This window comes from Eucyclogobius newberryi, unplaced genomic scaffold, assembly GCF_026437365.1.
Source record: "Eucyclogobius newberryi isolate DKJ021-1_F unplaced genomic scaffold, fEucNew1.0.hap1 SCAF_8, whole genome shotgun sequence".
NCBI lineage: Eukaryota > Metazoa > Chordata > Actinopteri > Gobiiformes > Gobiidae > Eucyclogobius > Eucyclogobius newberryi.
In genome coordinates, this window is record NW_027316500.1 from 23,367,969 (window position 1) to 23,390,405 (window position 22,437).

The window sequence follows — 22,437 nt, forward strand, 5'->3', positions numbered from 1 at the left end:
AATAAAAATTTCCCTCTTACATTTAAGTGAAGAAACTACCGGAGAGAAGATGTTTTCCTATTCATCTGCAGTGTCTCACCTAAAAACAGTCACGGCTTTCAATCATGGACATATAAATAAGACAGTTTACGCTTTCAATAACTTCGACTACATTACCCAGCATCCCCGTCGGTCATACGTCACTAAAATCAGTCCAATCACTGGCTTGGAGGTTTTCTTGAGATCCAAAACACGGAAATAAAGAAAGTTCACCGTTGTTTACCAACTAAAAGCGTCCCAAAGAAGTCGAATGCGTAACTAATCCTCATTATCTTCATTATCTTCCAGTTCAGTCCGATGAAGGAGCCAGTTTAACACAACAACAGTTATGGACATCACTCCTAAAGCAGCGACCAAATCCAAACCTATTTATCGCACACCCGAAAACACCGAGACAGGCGACATAAGCCCCTGTGGCTCTGGTGCAGAAAAGGTATTCTCCTGCTTCTCCTGCTTCTATTGTGCGACATTGTGTGACATTGTGTGTGAAACGAGGTGTTTGGTGTTTGCAGTCCCAGCACAAACTCAGCGCGTCTCTGAGGGAGCGGCTGAAGAGAGGCAGGCGCTCCTTCGCCTCTCCTCTCTCCGTGGCCAAACGCCTGTGTGTGGATGAAGAGGATGAAACCCAACAAGTCACGGCAGCTTCCAAACAAACTGTTAATAACCCTTCAGTGATCATCAGGCACAATGTGGACGTGAACGCAAACTCCAACCAGCTCGGATGTTCTGGACACATTTCAGAACCATGTCTGGACTTGACTCAACAACCAGCCAAACTGAGGAGGGAAGTGAAAGACAAGACTGAGACTTTGAGGAGACTGAAGATGGTTCAGATGTATAGAAGCAAGGTAACTGTGGATTTAAGATCATATTCCACATGTGACAACAAGGGATGTCAATATTATTCAGTTTATCGTGATTATTTAGGTCAGAAAGACAAAATAAAATAAGCAAATAAACATTATTCATTTAATTGATAGAAATGTGATTTTTTTTTTTAAACTAATTGTGTGTGTTTTTTAAGTTCAATTGAAATAAATGTGACGATTTTAGAATCAAAGTTAAGCCTTTCCTCAAAAAGCAAACTTAAATGTCAAGTGTTTTTTATTTTTTATTTTGTCGTTTATGTCAAATTTTTCATTCAGAAAGTTTAATTTCATAAAGCAGGTGACATATTGAGGAGCGGTGACGTGTTAAGAAAACATCAGGAGAGAAAATGTTGGATTCTATTGTTGTTTTGGTTGTGATGTTAATGATCACAAATAATAGTTAAATTGTGATCTTTATTCTCACAATAATTGCTGACAATCAAGACATTTAAATGTACTTTTTACATCTTTCCCAGAATAATCTTGCACAACTTCAGTCCTTGATTGACAAATGGCGGAGCTGTGCCCAGGCTGCGCTTTGTGAACTGCAATCAGAAGTCACCATCCATGGAAAGAAAGCCACTTTATCAGAACTTATGGATCTCTTTGGTTTGGAGGACAACATTCTGCACTTTGATCGCACGGAAGACGACTTCACGACATAAGCATATGCGATAGGTTGATAGGTTCATGTCATTTCAAGACGTTTAACAATTGTTTAGAACTCGGTTGGATAATATATATTTCAAATAGCAAATATGAACCGTTTTGAGGTAATTACAGGGTTTGTACACAAGAAACAGCTGGTGCAACATTGTCGGCACCAACTGACAATTACTTTAAGAAAATTATTGTTATTTTTCAATCAACAGTTGTAATTGTTGACAGTTCACAAGACTATGACGTCAGTAAGTTTGCAGACCTAATTCCTAACACGTATAAACACAAAGGTTCAACATTTGTGTATTTTATTTGTGCTCCATTGACTAAAATTGGTCCTGAACCTTATTCACACACACCAAACAGAAAAAAGACCAATACATTTGAGTTCGTTGCTGTTGAAAACCTTGCGTTATGAAAGGTTTGATTGTTTATTAGTTGTTAAGGAAGAGTTCAAGATGTTTTAAAGTAAACATTTTCAGTGGTGTTTCAGCCGATTTAGCGAGGGAAAGTTCCTTGTCCTCAGACGCTCGACTTCAGCCCAAAGCAGAGACAGCTCCTCGGCCTGCGCCTGGGCCAAGTCCTTCAGTTTCCCCCTTTGAACTATTTCCTGATAACGTTCTTCTGTTTTCAATGAGGGCTCATCTGTAGCTACATAAAGAAAGAACGTGCATGTGGTCGTACTGTCTGAAATAAATCTGAAATATTGATTATGTTTGCGTTATTTACCTATTCTGTGGTGAATCTCCTTCCTCTCTGCCACAGCCACTTCCATATCTGACAGCTGGAAATCGAACACGGAGGTTTTGTCGCACTTCAGAGTGGCCTGGCGTTTAAGCTGTTCAATTTTCTTCTTGCGATGCGCCACATTTTTTAGATGACTCTGAAAAATACGACGGGGATTATGATGTGGATGTCAAAACGTTTCAGCGCTATGGAAACACCGGGTATATTGATTCACCTTTTCTTGAAATGCTATAGTTTTCTCCAAAATATGGACTTTCTGAGACATCCGGCTGTCGCGGTCAGTCTTTTGGAGGAACTGCAAAAATACTTGAAATGAATTTGTAGATACTCGTATAACCAACACTCGATCATAAATAGTACAAACACAAACACAATGGGGCATTTGGGGTGAATTTATCGTACTTTTAATGTTTCGTTCCTGTCTTAAACTGAATTACACAAAGACAGGAAGTGTGCCACACCTCAGCAATTATCTGAAACGAATGCCAAGCAAGTACAGTATGTGTGCCCTGGTAAAAGAATTATGCTCTTGGACTTGTTGGAAATTGTGTGATGGATGACTCATTTGATATTAATGTGTTTAAAGGATTACCTCCGCCTTTTGGTTAATTTAGCGTGCGTTGACACTCGCACACAACACATCAACATTGGGACTAAATCTGAGGACTAGAACAGGACTAGAACAGGACCAGAACAGGACTAGAACAGGACTAGAACAGGACTAGAACAGGACTAGAACAAGACTAGAACAGGACTAGAACAAGACTAGAACAAGACTAGAACAAGACTAGAACAAGACTAGAACAGGACCAGAACAGGACCAGAACAGGACCAGAACAGGACCAGAACAGGACCAGAACAGGACTAGAACAGGACCAGAACAGGACCAGAACAGGACCAGAACAGGACCAGAACAGGACCAGAACAGGACTAGAACAGGACCAGAACAGGACCAGAACAGGACCAGAACAGGACCAGAACAGGACCAGAACAGGACTAGAACAGGACCAGAACAGGACCAGGGTCAGGATCAGGACCAAACCATGACAAGTTGAATGACAAGGAGTTTTTAGTGAGTTTTGTGTATTTACAATTCACAGATTGAACAAGGTAAAAAAAAAAAAAAAAATGATTATAATCCCCAATAATTTCAAAAAAAGAATAATTTGTTCATCACTAACACAGCAGCTGAATGTTATCAGCTTCATCTGATAATCCTCTGCCAAACATCTGACTCTGCCAAATCAAACGGCATCAAACTGCTGACAGACTTTGAATGAATGCTCTTTAGAACTAAGTATCACAATATCGATCTGATACCAATATAAATATCACTGATATTTGTAGTAAATTGTATTGAAAGTTCTGTAAATATTTGAACCTTGGCTAGGATTATTTTGATCCATCCCAGCTTGAACTAATATTAAAAGTAAATACCAGTATGTGCAGAAAACCTCATATATAAACCAGGAGTTCTTAACCTTTTTGATCTTCATATTATAGTTTATACTCTTTATTCTAGGCTAGATTATACATTACCCACATAATGTTTTGTTCCTGAGCTAACTTTTATCTATCAAGTTAACTATCAAGCTAATTGCTGTAATCGGTAAATTACAGCAATTACAATCATTATTGTCCAAACTGAACCTGACACACTGAAGACACATTATGGCAGCTCATATGGTTTATTGCAAACTGGTTTTAGTCATTGGTACTCTTGGATTGAAAAGTGGAACTTCAATCTAGTCAAATCATTCCTTTCATTCATTAAGGTTTAAAAATATCTGTACTTTTAGTTGACAAGTGCATGTAATTGTATATAGTTTTAGTCAATAGGATGACATTTTATTTAGTATTTACCTACAAAAATATGACATTGACGAAGCTATAGTCGACTGAATGATCACTGAACGCACGGTGAATATATCTGTACAACACAGCGTTACCTCCTGTTGCTCCTCAGAGATCTTTAACATTTGGATGTCTCTCGCTTTATTCTCTCGATCTTCAATTTGAATCGTCTTCTTCTTGTGTTCCCACTCCTGCTGAATGAAGCCTTTGCGGAAGTCTTTACACGCCACCATGGTCGAGATCTTCTGCTCTCCTAGAATCTAATGAAATACACACTCCAAACGTTAAAACAGTTTGATACATCACAATTCTTTTGGAGAACAACTATTGCCCCACCCTAACACTCTTGTTCAGGTCTTCCACCACACGTCTATGGAGCAGCAGAGAGTTAGAGTAGTTGACTGTGAGCTCTGTGTTGGATTCCTCTACTTGGCCCCATTTCAGCAGAAACTGAACCTTAATGTCTGCCATAAAGCGACTCTTCACTTTGTGCAGTCTACAAACATTAAACAACGCGTCACATCATAAAAGGCAAGGCAGCAATTAGTCTGGATCAGCAATCATGACACATACCTTTCGAGCTCCTCTGACATAGTTTGAATCTCCTCCGTGGCGGCTCGCTCCTCTTCTCTCCTCTTTTGCAGAAACGCTTGCATCTCAGCCAGAGTCAGTGCGTTCATTTTTACCTGCACAAGTCAAAATGTTTTATAGATTCACAAGGGAAATATACTTGGTCACAGCAGCGCAGCGGTAAAATAACATATCTTGAAGGAACTGTTCGTATACTGTGCACCAATTGGTTTAGGAAGTTAATTTAAGGAATTACAATCATTGAACTTGTGTTGCCGATGCCTTAAAGTATTTCAGTTTAAGTGTTTTCCGAGTGGGATCTGCTGCAGAATGATGTGTGTTTGAGATCTGGTCCTTCCAAACGCCTTTAAATCTATGTCGATAGACTGAGAATAGCCGAAGAATAATCTATGAAGGATTTGTACGTGTAAATGCATGTAAATCTTTAAATCATGTAAAGCCTCTTAGACGGATCGCTCTTGAGAAGTTTTAACCTGGTTAGAAAAGTTTTTTAAAAAGCAAAACTTGACCATCTGTCTAACGATTTTTGTAATTAAGAATGATTCAATATTACAATTGTTAACAGTAAAAGCTATAGTTCATTTCTTATATTTGGGGACACTAGATCATGAAATCTGAACTCAAACTTCTGCAAACCCTTCCTTTAAAACACTACAACTATGGAATATTAAAATATAAAATCCAGAAATGAAGACGGAACATATAATATTACAGTTACTCAGCTAAATGTCAAAACATTTGTTTGTAGACTTGATAGGACAAGCAACAAACTCTTCAAATGACAAGTACATGAGTATTAATAGATGGCTCCTGTTGTACTTGAGGTCAACAGATATTTTTATAAAGGATAAATGAGATGGCATATACAGTCCTAGGTTAACATTACAATCACACGTGCCTGTAAAAAAGCTACTCTTTGAGACTAACTGAAGAACACGACCATTTTGTCTATGAGAAAACTGTTGATATTTGACACGTTGCAGACCTTGTGCTCTCTCTCTATTTTGGTTCTCCGGAAAGTGCAGAACCTGTCCCAGATGAATGAACTCAAACCCTCTGGCATATTCTGGGGTGAGTCCATCTCGTCCACCGCCTTCAGCAGGTTCCCCAGACTCTCCGGAGCCATAGACCCACACAAAGTCGGGTCTTTGAATGGAATCAGGGTTTTAGTGATCTGTGCCCTCATCTTCTGACCCCTATAAGGCAAAAAAAAGCACATAATAACGTAATGTTTGGTAGGAGTTTTTCAGAATGTACTGAAAAGCAACAAACCGGGGTCTTCGCTTGAACAACTTGTACAGTTCATCAACAAAGTGGCTGGGTACGTCGCTGAACTCTTTTCGGAATTCTTTGTCAAGATCCTGAGAGAAAATATTTGAAAACAACAGCAAATCTTAAAGTCATTTGACTATAAATTGTGTACGACCTACTTTGTCCTCAGCTACTTTAGTGTCGTAAATCATGCGAAATTGCTCCACTTCGTCTTCGCATTTTACCACCTCTACTGCAATGTCATCCTGCCAAAACAACATAACGTCTGCTTTTTACAGTTGATGTAAATCTACTATGCATTCAAAATGAAGAGCGTTTCCCCCGCACAGGTTCACTCTCTCAGGACAAGCCTGTGCACGGGGTCTATGAATGTTACTATAAAATGCAGAATCAATCTTGAAATATTGAATTCTAGTGAGCGCTGATTAAATTCCTAAAGCATTAGTGTAAATGTTTTTTGAATTTCTGACCTTGTATGTCAGCACTTGTTCAAGTTTGAGCTTGAGTTCCACCTCTCGATTTCCCATCTCTTCTTCAATGAGCAGAGAGTAGAGCAGATAGGTCATTTTTAACTGTTCCTGTGGAGGAAACAACAATGCTAAATTATAGTTAGGATCCCACATAAGGCCGGCTTTAGTTTCTGAAGCAACATAAATATACATCCTTCCCAGAAAACATTGGTATTTTAGTCAAATGTATTTACACTTTAAAAGACACAAATAGTAAAATGATTCAATATTTTGTACATTAACTGCATTATTAAAAAGTCCAAACTTAATAAATGCTTACGGCTTAGTTCAGTTGTTGTATTCACTACTCAAAGAGCTTTAGAAGTATGCAGTAAATACTCTACATATAAAGTATGTGGTCCACCTGATATATAGCCATTTCACATTTAATTTTCCTCTCAAACAGCTTTGCCGGAGTTTCATCAAACTTTTCCGTGGCTTCTTTTGTCGCCGTCTGCAGTTTTTTCATTTCACTTTCCATGATCTGAAAATGCAGTGAAAAACATGCGCAGATTCAGAGGAATGTGTGACAAAAAACATAATTGATTGTATTATTATGTTTGTTTTTACTTTTCTGTATTTCTCTTTTTCTTCACTGAGCTTTTTAGACTTCTTCTCGTATTCTTTGTGAATCCTTTTCTCCTCCTCGTTCCACTGGGACTCAGGTTTGGTCAAAACAAACTCAGGCGGAGGAATTTCCTGTGGAGGCGATTCAAAAGAAACTATGTGCCCTTTATTCTGATTTGTCTAATTCAGCTGGCACCAACCAAGTCTCGGGTTCACGAACAATAGACACTCGGGCATTTATTGTAGTACATTTACAGTATGCTTCCTGCAGCTGAACATGTGTTACCAAAGTACAAAAAAAGCCTCACTAGTTTTAAAATGTCTTCTTTCTTCACTTCAAGCACTCCGTCCATCATGTCGTCCAGAGCTCTTTCCCTGGTGTTATCATTCTGCAAACACAACCAGAACAATAAAAAGTACATTATTATTTAGTACAAAAAACATGTCATAGTTGTCTTAATGAGGTGCATATGGTAAATACGATCGCAGAAAATATGCTATAGCCACGAGGACAAAAGGAAATCAAATTAATATATATTTTTCATTATTTATTTTAATGGATTAGCAATTTGCTAAATCTGCATTTTTTTTCATCCACAAACAACAAAATATCTGGTTTTGTTCGGTATAAAAACTTCCAACACTGTAGTTAAGATGTGTACAAACATGTTCTGAAATACATGTGATTTAGTTTGTCAGGCCTATTCCAGTCTTCTTGTCAATTCTCCTGGACGTGTTTGAAATGTGAACTTCCAACAGAATCCAATGAATAAAACATAAAATGCGATACATAAAAATTGCAAGTCATAGAAATGTCATATTTTTCCCAAATTGTGCAGCCCTAAACCATAAAAAAAATTGCTTTCAACACTAAACGAGACATAAGGAGCCACCAGAGGTCTATTTTTGTCTATTAATGTGTTTAAAGATGCACTGTCACTTTGGAGAAGACTAAGCTGTCACTGGTCAGAGCTGTGTTTTTGAAAGTATTTTTACAAGCAATTAAACACCTATAAATTGAATAAAACACACCACATTGCAGATTACTATGTTTAGAATGTAAAACTTGCAACAAACAAGTGTGAAAAACCAAACACTTTCACTTTATAGGGGAAATACCTTGGAAGCCAAACGTCTTTTCTCTTCCAGCTCCTTCTTCTCCTGCTCTTCTTTTTGCTCTGGGGTGAGGTATTTCTCAGCTGTAATCTAGAATCAAAAAAACAACTTGTGACTGATACAATCCTAAACATCGAGGTGTTTTTTACATGAGATATTGTTGCTGACCTCTGAGTCTTGGACCGTCAGCAGCTTCTCGGGACACTCTGCAACAGTTAGACTCGGCTCCCAGATCTTGTCATGGAGATCCAGGTCGGTCATGAGCTCTTTGATGCGACTGTTTCTGTGTTGGATATTGTTTAGCTCATTCACTTTCTGTTTATGTGCTGCATCAAACTCCTTGTTAAAAGCCGTTTTGACTTGGTAGATCACATCCTGGGGGAAAGGTTCATCCAGGTCAGTCGCCGTAAGATGGATCAGAATTAGAGTTACTGTTCACCCTCTGTCAGACCATGTGTAATAGATACTAACTACTGCAGACGTGCTCATTACGCACCACAAGGGCAGCAATTTTGGAATGTGATCACATAAATTGTTTGATTAGGCAGACTTTGATATTTATTTTATTTGTATTTTCTGTATTTTATTTGTATTCTTTTTGTATTTTATTTGTATTTATTTCATTTATTGTGAAATTATTTTATTTCATCTAGTCACACACGTCACAAAGGCGCCGGTCCAGCTGGCAGCCCGGTGCAACGCTCCGCTCTTTTTTCACACTTTTTTCACACTTATGTGCTTTATCTTTTGTATTTTGTAAATATTTTTTCTACTTTAGTTGTACGATCGGGACACGCGCTGGAATCGCTTAATTCAACTTGTTTCGACTTTGTTCGGCTGGATTATTGAGTGTTTTTCGTTGTGTCGTCGTGATGTGCGCTAGCTCTGAGCTAGCCCCACCGGCCCCACCGCGCTCCTCGGCCACAGCCGCCGTATGGATCGGCGCCGGTGCGTTTATACAAACGAGGAACTCATGAAACTGCGGAAAACCATCGTCTTACCCGGAGATCGTCACGTTATCCCGGCGGACATCCTAATTTTTCCCCTCCATCCCTTGTTGGGAAATGGGAGGTTTTGTCTATAGGAGTTTTTGTTTATAAGAGTTCTTCTATTGAGAGTGTTTTTTTAAACTTCTTATATTCTGTGATCTGTCCTTTTCCTCTGTATCTACTGCGTTGTATCAATGAAATTTCCCCATGTGTGGACAATAAAGGATTATCTTATCTTAGTCAATAAATACTAATAAGAGACCAAAGGTCACCAAAACAAAACAAACATTCTAGAATTTTGTTTCTTATTCAAGCTTGAAAAGGAGTGGGAAGAAGAAAATGTATTGACTCTCACCCCTGACTTAAATTAAAGCATACATAAAAAACAAACTGACATAATATTGGTGTATGATATGGCATGTATATCAGATTGTTCAAAATTCTGTAATGAAGGCGACTGGAGGTAAAATGGCTTGGACTATAATACATTTTCATGGATTAACTGTCATCAGATCTATATTGCAAGAAGTATTTATGACAAAAAATAAACTACAATTTTGAATTTCCAAGATAGAAATGTCAGTTAATTTCTATTCTATTCCCGTTACAAATGACTGGGGGGGACACAGACTTGTATCTGTGTAAAAAGTTGTATAATTTGTATTGTGTATTTAATACACATATTTCTTGATCAAATGAAAATATATTGTGTGGTCAACATTTCTGTATTTGTATTTGTCCTGTAAAACCCAAAAATGTAGATTTTGCCTCCCCAAAAGTGTTAAGTGTGTGTAATAATTGCTTATTCGACAACAATTAAAACATTTTTCTAACCAGACTCTGATTGCCAAAACCACTTCATATTTCACATTCCATAATTAATCCCAATTTCCACACATTTACCTCCATTCAAGAATTTTCAAGGGTTTATAACATATATATTTTACTAAATGTCATTGTCTATTTTATAACTGTGAAAATAAACAGAACAATCACACTATTTTTGGCAATGAATCTTTAGTAAATCTTATAGTATTTTTTCTTTTTTTTATCTTATAGTAATGTTTTTTTCTTTAATGCATGCCTTATTTGATTTACTATATCTTTCTTTATTATTGTACATTGTTATGTGTTGCACTGAATCACCAAAGCAGGTCCCTAGCCTGTGAAGTAGCTTTGATAATAGAAATAAACCTTCTCTTATTCTGAAATATGATCTTGCATGTCATTACATCTCCTCATTTATGTAATATTATGGTATAAACTGCAATAAACCCACACACATCACGAGAAAGACAAAATCTAAGCAAAGATTTTCTGTTTAGAAAAGTGAAATAGTTATGTTAAAGCTATATTTCACTATTAAGGTCGCACGGAAAATGTATCTGTACAAATGGCTTTCTAATAAGATGAGATGCTACAAAGATAATATTATATACTTGATTCTTCATGTACCTTTCCTATAGTACTTTGAATGTCCGCGTGTTGACTATTGTACTTGTACCTGCAGCAGAATGATCTGGTTGACTATCTGCTCTCGACTCCGCACTTCAAACTGATCATAGATGTATGGACTCGAAAATCCAAATTCAAAAGAGAAACTGCTTTTAATGTCCACACGCTGTCCCTCTTCCTCTTGCATCTGAAATGGAAGGAAAAACACGTTCTACAAGAGGTTTGAGGACAAATTCTGCGGCTTGGAGATTATAAACTTGCTCCTACGATTACTGAGAACTTTGCGACGCCTTTTTTTCGCCGGCCGCACAGCTGTAAATCTAGAAAGACTTGTGGACTGGCGTGCGTTCAGCCAGCTCCAAAGTTACAACACTAAAGGGTCATAGTTAGAACTGTGAGTCAAAGCATCAAATTGTTTTCGAGCTGTAAACTTGTTTTGACTTGAAATGCTTTTTTCACAGTCGGAGCAACGTGGGCGCACCTGACCTTCTGCATTCTGCTGCAAATTGAAAACAGCACACATATTGAAGCGAATATTTCACAATTCATCACGTGTGACTTGTTCTGCCGCGTAATCTGGAGTCTAAACCACAAATTGTTTAGGTGTGTGGATGAGGTTTGCTTACGGTGCATTGGGCTTTTTCAATCTCCCTCATCTGCTTGACTCGACGCAGCTCTTCTAATGCTTGTTTAGAGCGTTCTTTCAGAGGGTAGTTCTTCACCTCATAGTCCGAGTGAAAGGCCTAGGCAGCAAAAAACAACAGTTATTGATTGAATATTTATAGATCCATAAATAAAACTACTAATACTAAGAGTAAGAACATGCTTAGTCCATCATTTATTAAAACAACAAATAATAAGTAGAAGAAGAAGGAGGAGGATGAGAGGAGAGATGACATAATGATGATCAATGCAAACGACATTTAATCCATATTATGGCCGACTATTTAAGTAGTCGACCAGTCAAACAAGTATTTCTTTGAACATTGAGACTTTTCAAATAGATTATCAACCAAATAAAGGTTGAAATATGGTGACTGACGGCTTCTAGATAGAGAATATTTATGAATGATAAAACCTTTTTCGACATTTTGATTTAAGAATGTAACTGTCTTTGTTATGGAAAGGTAGGTAAGTTTAGAGTCTGTAGAGTTTAGATAAGGATGATTAAAATATACTAAAATACAAAAACCATTATGTTTTATAGTCGACTCGTCTCTTCTCTCTGACATTTCCAATCATTATTTCTACTATTGGTATTACATTTTTCTTAAGGTGAAACACATGTTTTGAGGGAACATTACATTGATTTCCATTAATTTCCTGGAGACTGATCCTAACCTTAACTTAATTAAACCATAGCTTCAATTTAAAGCGTGTTGTTGATTTTATATTGAAGGATTTACCTATGCACGCACAAATAAAGTAAAGTAAATGGCACGTTACATATTTATCACGTTTGTTTTTTGTGTTTTTCTGTGATCTAATGTCTTTTCTATGGTCTTGTATTTTATATTGTGTTATAGTTGATAAATTGTATAAATACACAAAAAACAACGAAACAAAACCCACCTTAACAGATCTGCCTTTGACCTTCATGGCGTCCCAACACTCCCTCTTTAGGTTGTCACGGTCGTAGCACTTTGCCAGAATGTCCCACTCAGTTTCAGTCCTCACCTGAGAAAGAAAGATGTAAACTAAAAAACTGAAGAATTGTAACATCTGAGTTCGAATGAGATCCAAAAACAAGTCTGTAGAACCTTTAACACTTCTTCCTCCATTATAGCCTCTAGTACTTTCTGTTCATCCACATCCAAATTAAACTCTTTTTGCTCCAGATGCTTCATTTCAGGAACATTCTCATTTTCACGCATCATGTCTTGTATCTGCAAAAAATATATTATTATACATATTTAATTTGTATTTGTAAAATTTGCTTGTATGAAAATGTGTATGTATGTATATCACATCAAGTTTCAACATCCTGTCACGTATTTGAAGATGACAGTGCTGCATGTGAGAGGATGACTGAAAGTGTGAGAGGATGACTGAAAGTGTGAGAGGATGACTGAAAGTGTGAGAGGATGACTGAAAGTGCTGCATGTGTGACAGAGGTGGTGTTTGTATGTATTTCAGTTGTTGTTATTTTGAATATGTTTGTTTGTTTGTTTGTTTGTTTGTTCTGTTCAATCTTTGTTAAATGCAATCATGGACATATTTGGACATTTAAAAAGGGGCCACATGCCAGACTGACCTTCTTCTTTTTACCCTTTTTATTTGTGTCTTTTTGCTCTCTGTGTTTTGTTGTATTTGTATTTATTTGACATGATATGTGCCACGCTTTACACTACAAAAACAGAACTCCTGAACTTACTGCATCATGTAACTCTTTCAGTCCTTTCCTCAGGTTTTTCTTTGTTTCCGAATACTTTTCATTGTCTTCTTTCACAATCTGCTGAGCACAAACAAAGGGTTGGACCTTCAATTTAAGTCAGTACCTTGAGGGCTACATTAAAGCCCATTCAAACAATAAATAATAAAGTATAATATTAAAGCTAAAAAGTAAATCATCTACATTTTAATAAACAAATATTTTCACAGTAAATACCAATCAAACAGACTGACAGACCCAAGTAGTTCAAGCTACAAAGTGCCACTTCTATCAGTTTATTATGATAAAAGCTCTATAAAACAAAAGTATTATCCAAGTGTTTGTATTCCCACATTATAGCAGCAAATGATAAGTCAGGACACAGATTAACAGACTGCTACAAAGGGCTCCTTCTATACACCTGCCACATACAACCGCTATCACCAGAACTGTATTTACTGTATTACTATTTAATGTATTAGTCACTGACCGCCTCTCCTCTACTTTCCAACCAGGTCTTATGTGAAAGGCTCTTGTACTTTTCATCTTGTTCTGTCACATCTATAGACAGCAAACTTCCACCTCCCTGGTAAAAAAAGACAAACACGTTCAGTAGTTTTAGACAAATGTTTGGCTTTTACTGTGTTGTTATCTGTTAAGTGCATATGAAACTATTTTACCTGGCTCTCTTCAGCTTTTCTCAGAGAAATCTGTTCATTCCACTCCTTCATATCGCTGAGGGTAGAGTTTTCACTTTGGATTTGGCTTTTTAAATGATCCTCGTAATCAGAGTCCTGGTGAATAGCGATGTCACTCATTCTGTTTAAATACAGAAAATATAAATATATATATATAGTAATCAACATGCAGTTTCTTCCATAGTTGCAAATTGCAATTTATTTTACACACTAACCCTTACATCATTTTTGTCAAATATCCATACCTGTTTAAATTAGTACCGTAGTTAGAACAACTCTACAACAGAACGTTTTGTACCTTAAAGTTGAAGTTGAATTGTTCTGCTCTTTTGCTCTTTTGCTCTTATACTACTTAGGGGAGGACAATGTATCAAAATGTAGATGATATTGGGAATGTTGTGTTAAATATTAAATTTAATGTCACAAAAGAGCTGATTAAAAATAAAAATAGAAAATAAAGTTGTGTTGTAAACTTGAAATAAGAGTTTAAGGGGAAACTGCACTTTTGTGATTCATTTGACAAAGATTTCACATTTTGTGTGAGAATGAAACCACAACGAATACCTTTAAAGCAGAGCTGTCAAAGTTAACACGTTCACACTCATGCGATTAATCATGGGAAATTAACGCATGAATCATGAATTAATGCAGCTTAATAACACGCTCTGATTTGACCAAACATGCTCTTTTGGATTAGGCTTTTTTTTTCAGGATACTCAAAAATAGTCAAGATGTTATTTTTTAAAATGTAATGGAAAATACTGTATTGAGTATTTTTGCACCACAACAGTAGGTTGTTAAGAAAAAGCAGTAATCACAATAATGCAAGCTTTGCTTCAAGGTTTCATTTTGACAATTCATCTCTTATTTGCTAATGTCAATATTTTCAAGACATCAATAGACTCACTATTCCTTTCATACTTCACCTTGAACAATTGTGTATAAAACGGCTTGTGGTCAATTGAAAACATGCTTTGAGTATAAAGAAGGCAGATGTGGAATGTGAGTGGGCTGGGATCCACAAGGGGCAATCGCAGGGAGTCAGTTTCCATTCTCTGGCCATATCACTTCCACTATCATTCATTTACTATAGAAGTTCACAGTAAACCCACAGAGAGAAAAAGTAGTAATTTGTATACTGTACTTGGCTCTGAGTGTACTTCTGAGGCTAACGGTTTCCCCTGGTGTTCACAGCTGTGCAGTGTATGCACTGTATGTTAATGTTGGGAAAGTCTTTACCTCAGATCAGTGCACACGAGGGAGCCATCTTTAGTATTAGCAGTCAGAATATTCTGGCTGTCAGCAGAGAATGCCACAAGCTGAACTCCAGTACTGCACAGGGAATGGCACTGTAGCTCAATGCACTCATCCTGTACAAATATCAAAAGAAAGTTGTTCACAGTTTCACAGTTTAAGTATTCTTGGACTAACAGGAAAGACATTGTACCATTGAAGCACATCCTCTGACTTGCAGGACACCATCCCGGCCCAGGGAGGCGAGCCATGACCTGTGAGGAGAGAGTGCGAGGGAAGCAGGTCCCAAAGCGTGGCCCTTTACTTCACCCACAGGGTTAAGCTGAATGGACTGGTCACTTCCACTGGAGTCTGAGTGCTGGAATAAAGGTGCTTCATGAATCATGTGTCAAACAAACAGAAGCAATTTGATTAAGCATAATTCACTGATGAGGTATAGTTAGTCCAGTAACTTTGTGTGAGTTTTTTGAGAGGATTCAACACTTTTCTTTCCGTGAGTCATGAACAGTTTTGGAAAGAGACATTTCTTGCCATTAAATAGGTGTTAATGTTCTAGAATTTGATTATGTCATAAACTCAGACGGTGGGCAAATATAAATAGAAAGGCTGTGAAAAAAGAAGTACTTTTTGTTCATTTATGCTGACAGAGAAGACTTTTGTAGAAAAACGTTTTGACTATGATTCTAGGATGACGTGATGTCATGTGAACTCAACCTACGCATTTAATCTATTGATTATTGACCTGATGATGGGAATTTGTAAATCCAATTTTTTCATTCTTTGTTCTCAGGATTACCAAAAGCAAAATGCTTATGGAATCACCAATAAGTTACAGCAGCATACACTCTTAAATTAATTTAAATATGTCTAATGTAAAGCACAATCATGTTTTTAACAATCAAGACAATTTGATAAAGTCAATACTGGTACAAACATTTGTGAATACAATATAGTTTATTTGCCATATTCTGACAGATATGAAGTCATACATTGGCAGAGAATCCAAATCCAAATCGACTCAAATGAGTCATTTTGAGGTGTGGTGTGAGTCCAATCCAAGCTTAGTCACCAAAAGTTTTGAATAGGAGAATGTTATATAAAGGTGTAACTTTACGATACCTGTGGAATCTCAAAACACTGCAGGCTCCTCTTTTCGTGGCAGTAAGCAAAAATCTCATTATTCCCCAAGGCGCAGGATGTAAGCGGATACGGAACTTCATATTTGGACACATTCAGGACATTATTTGACAGACATCCATTTCGCTCTACACTATTGGGAATTTCTGCAAAGTGAAAAAAGTACAGATATGGTCATGTGCCAAATGTCCAATAAATCCAGTGGCCATTTATTACCAATAAAGTTCTCTGCAGGTAACGATAACAGTGTCAGCTGCCTGCTGTGGTTCTTGTCTGAGTCGACACACAATGCAAGAACTTTCACCTGTTCACTTCCCTTTACATACTGAGCAGATAGAGTCAAAGACGGGCTTGGTAAAACTGCCAAAATAAAGAGAGAAACAAAACACACACAATTTGAAGTATCAATTCTTGTTTTCTTTTTTTATTTTTATCAGTCAACTCAACAACAGTACCCCATAAACTAATGTGAAAGCTTTCGTTTAGTGTTTAAATAGTCTTTAAACCCTTAATCATTATCCCGAACCAACCTAATCCTGTCTTTTTGCCAGTATTGGTACATCTCTGAACATAACTGCACTAAATTGATGCTTCTCCTTTGTATTTTGTGTTGACAGATGCCAGATTTTGCCTACACATAGTTTTGACAAGTCATTTTCATCAGTTTTTTGCACAGTCACAGCCAGTCCTTTGACTCATGCTAACTCATGATGAGACTGCTGACATTTGACACTGAGAAAACAAACCTTGATTGTGATTCTAGTGTATACCTGTGTATCCCAAGACAGCAAACATTGACGATGGCTTAGGATCAAGAACATACAAGTAAGAATCTGGGCCACTTGCAAATAGGTAGTGACCGTGTTGATTAAACCTGTAAAATAGTTAAATGTAACAGTTTTTTTACTCATAAAAAAGGCAATGGAAGTACATGCTGGTTTCTTGGAAAATATTTGAAAGAATACTTGCACTAAATGCTCCACAGATGTGTGATAGAGGCGGGTTTGGTGCACCACGCGAGGCTGCTGTGGATCTCTGACCTCGATGAAGACAACCTTTCCACAAGCCGTTCCCAAAACCACATAGTTTGCGATGGGACAGCAGGCCAGACATGTTATCTTTATGGGACGGGACAGAGATGACTGACATGAGCTGACAGCACATCAGCGCTACATGTTCTAAGCATGTCTGAATTCTTGCCTTTGTTTGCAGAGATAAGGAGCTGAGGATTGTGCCGTCTGTCGACCACACCTGAAGCTGTCCCGGGTCCCTCACAGTCTGAAAAAACATAAAAAGGTTTCATTTCACAAACAAAAACTATAATTTATAAGAGTTTACCAGACATATGTTGTTGTCAGTGGGCGAGAAAGACAAAGCCACAAAGTCCCCACGCGAAACATCCAGGATCTTTGTTATATTCTCCGACAGGTTTTTATTTAACGCAAAAATCTGACCCTAGAAATTATGTTGGATGAAATTGCGCAGTATTTGACTAGAAATCATACATTGTGATTAGGCATGTGTGAAGCACTTACCTGATCAGAAGTGCAGAGTAAAGTTTCATAGTTTGGTGAGTACAGAATAGTTGTAACAGGGCAGGCTAATTCCCATGTTTCTGTTATTTTAATCTGTGTTCCTTTTATCTGTAAGTCGTGAACTACATTATTCTGAAAGGAAAATGTAATATTACTCAGGGCTACAAACTGTTTTATCTCATATTTCTAATGATTGTATGTTTGTCTGTTTAGGTTACACACTTTCCCCACTGCAATCAAGTGGTCTTTATGAAGGGCGAGAGCTTGAAAGCCATGTTTGAGTTCAGGGACTTCATTAGGAGCTGAAAAGAAACATACATATATCATATTTCAGTCTGTGTACAGTTCCAGTGCATGTACATAAATGTTTGTGTTACTTTTGGGATTGAAGAGAGTGGAGACAGAGAGGTTCTCCGGATCAACAAGCAGCAGAAAGCCTTCTCTGCAGCCCACATACAGCTGTGATGTGGTTGTCCAGCAGATGGCAGCAGGAGTCACTCTGGCCTTTTGGAAAAGCTTGTTCTAAAAGAAAAAAGTGGTATAAAAGCAATTAAAAGTTGTGTTCGGTGAAATAGAATATCTGGGATTTTTGGGAATTGATGCAAAGGAACCCAAACTACTTTATGTATGTACAGAGAGAATGTAATGTCATTATTTTTTTCTGCTTATTAGGTCTTTCTGATAAAGTATATATTTAAGGTGCACTAGATCTCTGGTGGAGGGTCTGAAAATTGCTTATTTATATTGCAATTATTCACTACATGTGTCTTTAATGCTCAACTTTATAAAAATATACTGCAAGCGTGTCGCCCCTCAGCAGATCTGACCTGTAACTTGGCCTGCTGGCAATAACTGAATTTCTCCATAGAGATAGGTATGATTATGCCATACTAACATTTCAGGCAAAGCACCTTGCACCAGAGAAGATTGTTACATTAAAGGTGCATAAAGCAAGAAAAGCCTCTGGATCAAATGACCCTTTTATACACAATAGTAATTAAGTGAGATGCACATGTCTGAATGAAAGAATAAGGCGAGAATGACACTAACCACAAGGTCTTCTGTCTTGTCACCTTTGAGGCCTGCGATCGCTGATGGAGGCATCTCAGGCCCAAAGTAGCAAAGCTCTTCACTGACACTGTGGGAGCTCAGCACAAATCTCTTTGCATTGGCCCCATCAACATCCGGAAGTTCCACTGGGCTGAACAAACAACAAAAGTGATTCCTTATGGACATTTTTCATTAAAATATGACTCCATATTTACCATGGTTTAAGAACATGAAGACTTCCATTCCTCTCAATATTCCAAACAGTGAGAGAGGATTTGTCTATAGCACAAATTTGGAGCCAATTCCAAGGGTTAAATACTAAAAAACATGCATCATTCCCACCACGTTCTTGTTGACAAAGCGGTGTTGCATTTTCCCAATTCCTGTTAACAACAATTCAGACACAAATTTGGAACAATTATATTATTTGGAAGAAGAAAACAGTAAGTTATGAACAACATTACCAGACTGTTATGGTGAAGTCTGGAAGAGAAGAGCAGCTCACTAAATATGGCCCACCATCACTTAACGCCAAAGAAATGTAATCAAGTTTGGACGATCCTAAAATGAAAATATTGTTAATAAGAAAATATGTAAGATTGTATGTGTAGAGTTTGTCGGCTGACTTTTAACACACACATCTCACCTGTAAGTTCATTATTTAATCCTAACGTGGGATGACTGTGCACAAATATAGACGGGTTCAGCCCACGTGGAGTGAAGGCAAATACTCCATTGTTTCCATTTGCAGTGAACACACTCACACCACTGCCAGGGCCCTGAAATATACTTTGCTTTTTAGTGGTCAAATCTAAAAAATAGATATAATTGCCACATGGGTATGCTACGGTGCTTTTGTCCACAAAGTAAACGTCCTTATTTGTAAATCCTTGTATCCACCTGCAAGCCAAACAGATGTAAAAATGTGAGCTTTCTTACAGTATGTAAACTTCACTAAGTGCATTGTTACAAACATGTTATTTACCTGACGTTTGCACAAGCAGAAACATCCATTTAAAGTGTTAAAAGAACACTTTAAACCACACAAATGCACCTTTCCTGACAAACCGCTGACTGTGAATGGAATGTTTATGTTATGTCGGTTCGTTACCTGGGCAACAGACTCACGCCCCGGTCCGTCACGTGACTGGACGCGTTGACATAGGAAGTATAAAATGACAGCAGTAGATTATAAGTCTGGCGGTAATGCAACACTCTGATGCCAACCGCCATAAAACAACAACAACAACAACAACAGCCGCCATAAAACACCGCAATGGAAGGAGTACTTTTAAGGACTACGACAGAGTCTGAGGAATAAAGTCTGGCGGTAATGCAACACTTGGATGCCAACTGCCATAAAACAACAACAACAACAACAACAACAACAACAACAACATAAACATCTGCCGCTGTCTTCTGATTTAGTTGAATTTAGCTTTGAGTTTGATTGTGCTGCGCTATATCACAAACAATGGCCACGGAAAAGTGTTTTGCTGAAGGTAATACAGTTCAGTCTACTTTCATTATGCCGCGTTTGGTATTGTTGTAATTATTTTACGGCATTATTGATGTTTTTTTTAGTTGAAGTATAATTTGTGTGTCAAAAGTACATTTACATCTACTGACAATGTAGTTGCACTAAGGTGCATTATGAGCATTATGAGAGTCTTTTATCTGGATAGGTTCATGTGAAGTACGAGCTGAGGTGTGCAGCGCTGCTCTGTGGTCGTTTGCCTGAAATGCACATGCAATTATATTCTTGTACCTGTGAAATGGGAATTTGTTTTTTGTAAATGATGTATAGAATGTGACTGAAATGCATTTATTGTGTACATTCTCTTCCAGGGAGTGCAGCCCCTGGTCCAGTGCCTAAAGGCCATATCAGACTCTTCAGCATGAGGTTCTGCCCATTCGCTCAAAGGACAAGGCTGGTGCTCAACGCCAAAGGGATTAAGTATGTTTGTTTTTGTTGTGTTTATTGGGCTCATTATTTAATTAATAATTTGTTTTATAAGGCATGAGACCATTAACATCCACCTGAAGGATAAACCGGAGTGGTTTCTGGAGAAGAACCCTCTTTGACTTGTGCCTACTCTTGAGACAGAGGCCGGGGAGGTGGTGTACGAGTCCCCCATCACCTGTGACTACCTGGATGAGGTCTATCCCAAGAACAAACTGCTCCCTCAGACTCCTTTGGGAAAGGCTCAGCAGAAGATGATGTTGGAGCATTTCTCCAAGGTAAGTGTGAGAGGTGCAGTATGTTTCACTCAACACAAACGTCTCTGAATTCTCTGCTTGAGTGGTTTTTAAACAACCTTGAAAAAGTGTTTGAGATCTTCAAGTTTTTTTTTACCTGTTTAAATAAAGGTTAATAATTAAACCTTATTCTACAGGTAATTCCTTTTTTCTACAAGATTATGACGGCAAAGAAGAATAATGACGACATCTCTGGACTCACTGCTGAACTGAAAGAAAAGTTTGTGAAAATGGATGAGGTGTGAAGCACATTTTACAAAGTTTAAAATCCACTGTGAGAACATAAATGGAAAAAGATTAAATTGTGTGTTTTTTCCAGAATCTGGTCAAAAAGAAGATCAAATTCTTTGGTGGCGATTCCATTACAATGATTGATTATATGATGTGGCCGTGGTTTGAAAGACTTGAGGCCCTTGAACTCCAACAGTAAGCTTTATCATTATTACTTATTACTTATTATTATGATAACTCTGGAAATGTCACTAAATCAGACAGGAAATGGCACCAAAACTCATTTCCTCTCTGTACTAATATGATGATTTATCCTTTCAGCCTGTTGGACTGCACTCCTGGGCTAAAATCATGGTATGGCCGCATGTGGGAGGACCCTGCTGTCAAAGCTTCTTCACACAGCACTGACAGTTACAAGGCTTTTTTCAAGTCAGCTTTAATTGATGGCAAACCAGACTATGACTATGGCCTGTAAACAACATGACCTACTTCAAAACTAATCCACTTCTTATGCAGCAAGATGCACTTAACTTGCCATTTTGAATAAAATGTAAAATATTGACCTAACCTCATTTTCCTCTCTTATTTTCTACAATGGTGAATACTTATCACATGATCTCTCTGGGTGGAGTCTGCATGTTCTCCCCGTGTTACCGTGGGTTCTCTCCGGGTTCTCCGGCTTCCTCCCACCGTCCAAACACATGCACGGGTTAGGTAAAAATTGGTGACTCTAAATTGGCCCTAGTGAACGAATGTGAGAGTGAACTGTCTGTAATGTCTATGTCTCTGTGTTGGCCCTGCGACAAGTTGGCCACTGTCCAGGATGTACCCCGCCTAAGGCCCGAAGTCACTGGGATAGGCTCCAGTCACCCGCGACCCCGAAAGGGACCAAGCGGTAGAAAATGGATGGATGGATGGATGGATGGTGAATACATAAATAAATACTACTCTAATCCAGTCCAAGGGTTTATATCGTTTTAGAAGAAATCCAAGAAAAATAGATGCCATCAATGTGCAATAGTTCACAATGGCTACTTCATAAATATTGAATTAGTTGCTTTAAATATGGACAATGTAAAATGTATTTTGGAGAATGAAATAAGTAGTCAGCATCTGCATTTGAAAACAATGGATGAATCTGAATTCGTTCTGGTGATTTAGGCTTTTAACAAGACTTTTCATGAAGGAATTTGGATTTTAAACACATCAGCGCCATAACAAGTGTTTTTTTTTT

At 37.8% G+C, this 22,437-nt stretch overlaps 3 protein-coding genes across 3 annotated transcripts; 2 read left to right on the forward strand and 1 right to left on the reverse strand.

The window, feature by feature from the left end:
* The first annotated feature begins 224 nt into the window (after positions 1 to 224).
* sfr1 (SWI5-dependent homologous recombination repair protein 1) lies at positions 225 to 2,278 on the forward strand. Its single transcript, XM_072436221.1, has 3 exons — positions 225 to 472; positions 552 to 887; positions 1,385 to 2,278. The coding sequence occupies exons 1-3, from the start codon at positions 368 to 370 to the stop codon at positions 1,571 to 1,573; spliced, it is 630 nt and encodes a 209-aa protein (XP_072292322.1). The 5' UTR covers positions 225 to 367; the 3' UTR covers positions 1,574 to 2,278.
* On the reverse strand, positions 2,047 to 19,723 carry cfap43 (cilia and flagella associated protein 43). Its single transcript, XM_072437378.1, has 38 exons — positions 19,699 to 19,723; positions 19,360 to 19,647; positions 19,178 to 19,274; positions 18,929 to 19,096; positions 18,714 to 18,864; positions 18,041 to 18,185; positions 17,886 to 17,965; positions 17,664 to 17,795; positions 17,467 to 17,583; positions 17,329 to 17,406; positions 17,098 to 17,246; positions 16,899 to 17,002; positions 16,345 to 16,488; positions 16,111 to 16,274; positions 15,185 to 15,349; positions 14,977 to 15,107; positions 13,720 to 13,858; positions 13,530 to 13,625; positions 13,043 to 13,120; positions 12,429 to 12,554; positions 12,241 to 12,345; positions 11,295 to 11,411; positions 10,718 to 10,855; positions 8,393 to 8,599; positions 8,228 to 8,314; positions 7,417 to 7,497; positions 7,112 to 7,240; positions 6,906 to 7,025; positions 6,503 to 6,610; positions 6,191 to 6,277; positions 6,033 to 6,121; positions 5,746 to 5,956; positions 4,743 to 4,855; positions 4,506 to 4,665; positions 4,265 to 4,429; positions 2,530 to 2,610; positions 2,298 to 2,451; positions 2,047 to 2,219 (listed from the first exon to the last, which is right to left on the reverse strand). The coding sequence occupies exons 1-38, from the start codon at positions 19,721 to 19,723 to the stop codon at positions 2,047 to 2,049; spliced, it is 4,902 nt and encodes a 1,633-aa protein (XP_072293479.1).
* Positions 19,724 to 19,920: 197 nt separating this feature from the next.
* LOC140350753 (glutathione S-transferase omega-1-like) lies at positions 19,921 to 21,758 on the forward strand. The gene is given in 6 exon segments (XM_072436220.1): positions 19,921 to 20,215; positions 20,562 to 20,670; positions 20,732 to 20,954; positions 21,110 to 21,211; positions 21,292 to 21,398; positions 21,525 to 21,758. Coding segments are annotated over 6 exon segments (723 nt in total). The 5' UTR covers positions 19,921 to 20,187; the 3' UTR covers positions 21,679 to 21,758.
* Positions 21,759 to 22,437: the final 679 nt, after the last annotated feature.

What these genes read in the sequence shown, in the direction of transcription:
- cfap43 (XM_072437378.1), bottom strand. Translation starts at nt 19,723, where the DNA reads ATGTTTCTGCTTGTGCAAACGTCAG. An exon ending in CTTCATGTTCTTAAACCATG is followed by an intron (nt 18,865 to 18,928) that starts GTAAATATGGAG and finishes TTGTTTGTTCAG; the next exon opens with CCCAGTGGAACTTCCGGATG. An exon ending in AAGAAGACATTTTAAAACTA is followed by an intron (nt 7,241 to 7,416) that starts GTGAGGCTTTTT and finishes TCGCCTCCACAG; the next exon opens with GAAATTCCTCCGCCTGAGTT.
- sfr1 (XM_072436221.1), top strand. Translation starts at nt 368, where the DNA reads ATGGACATCACTCCTAAAGCAGCGACCAAATCCAAACCTATTTATCGC. An exon ending in GTGGCTCTGGTGCAGAAAAG is followed by an intron (nt 473 to 551) that starts GTATTCTCCTGC and finishes TGGTGTTTGCAG; the next exon opens with TCCCAGCACAAACTCAGCGC. An exon ending in TTCAGATGTATAGAAGCAAG is followed by an intron (nt 888 to 1,384) that starts GTAACTGTGGAT and finishes CATCTTTCCCAG; the next exon opens with AATAATCTTGCACAACTTCA.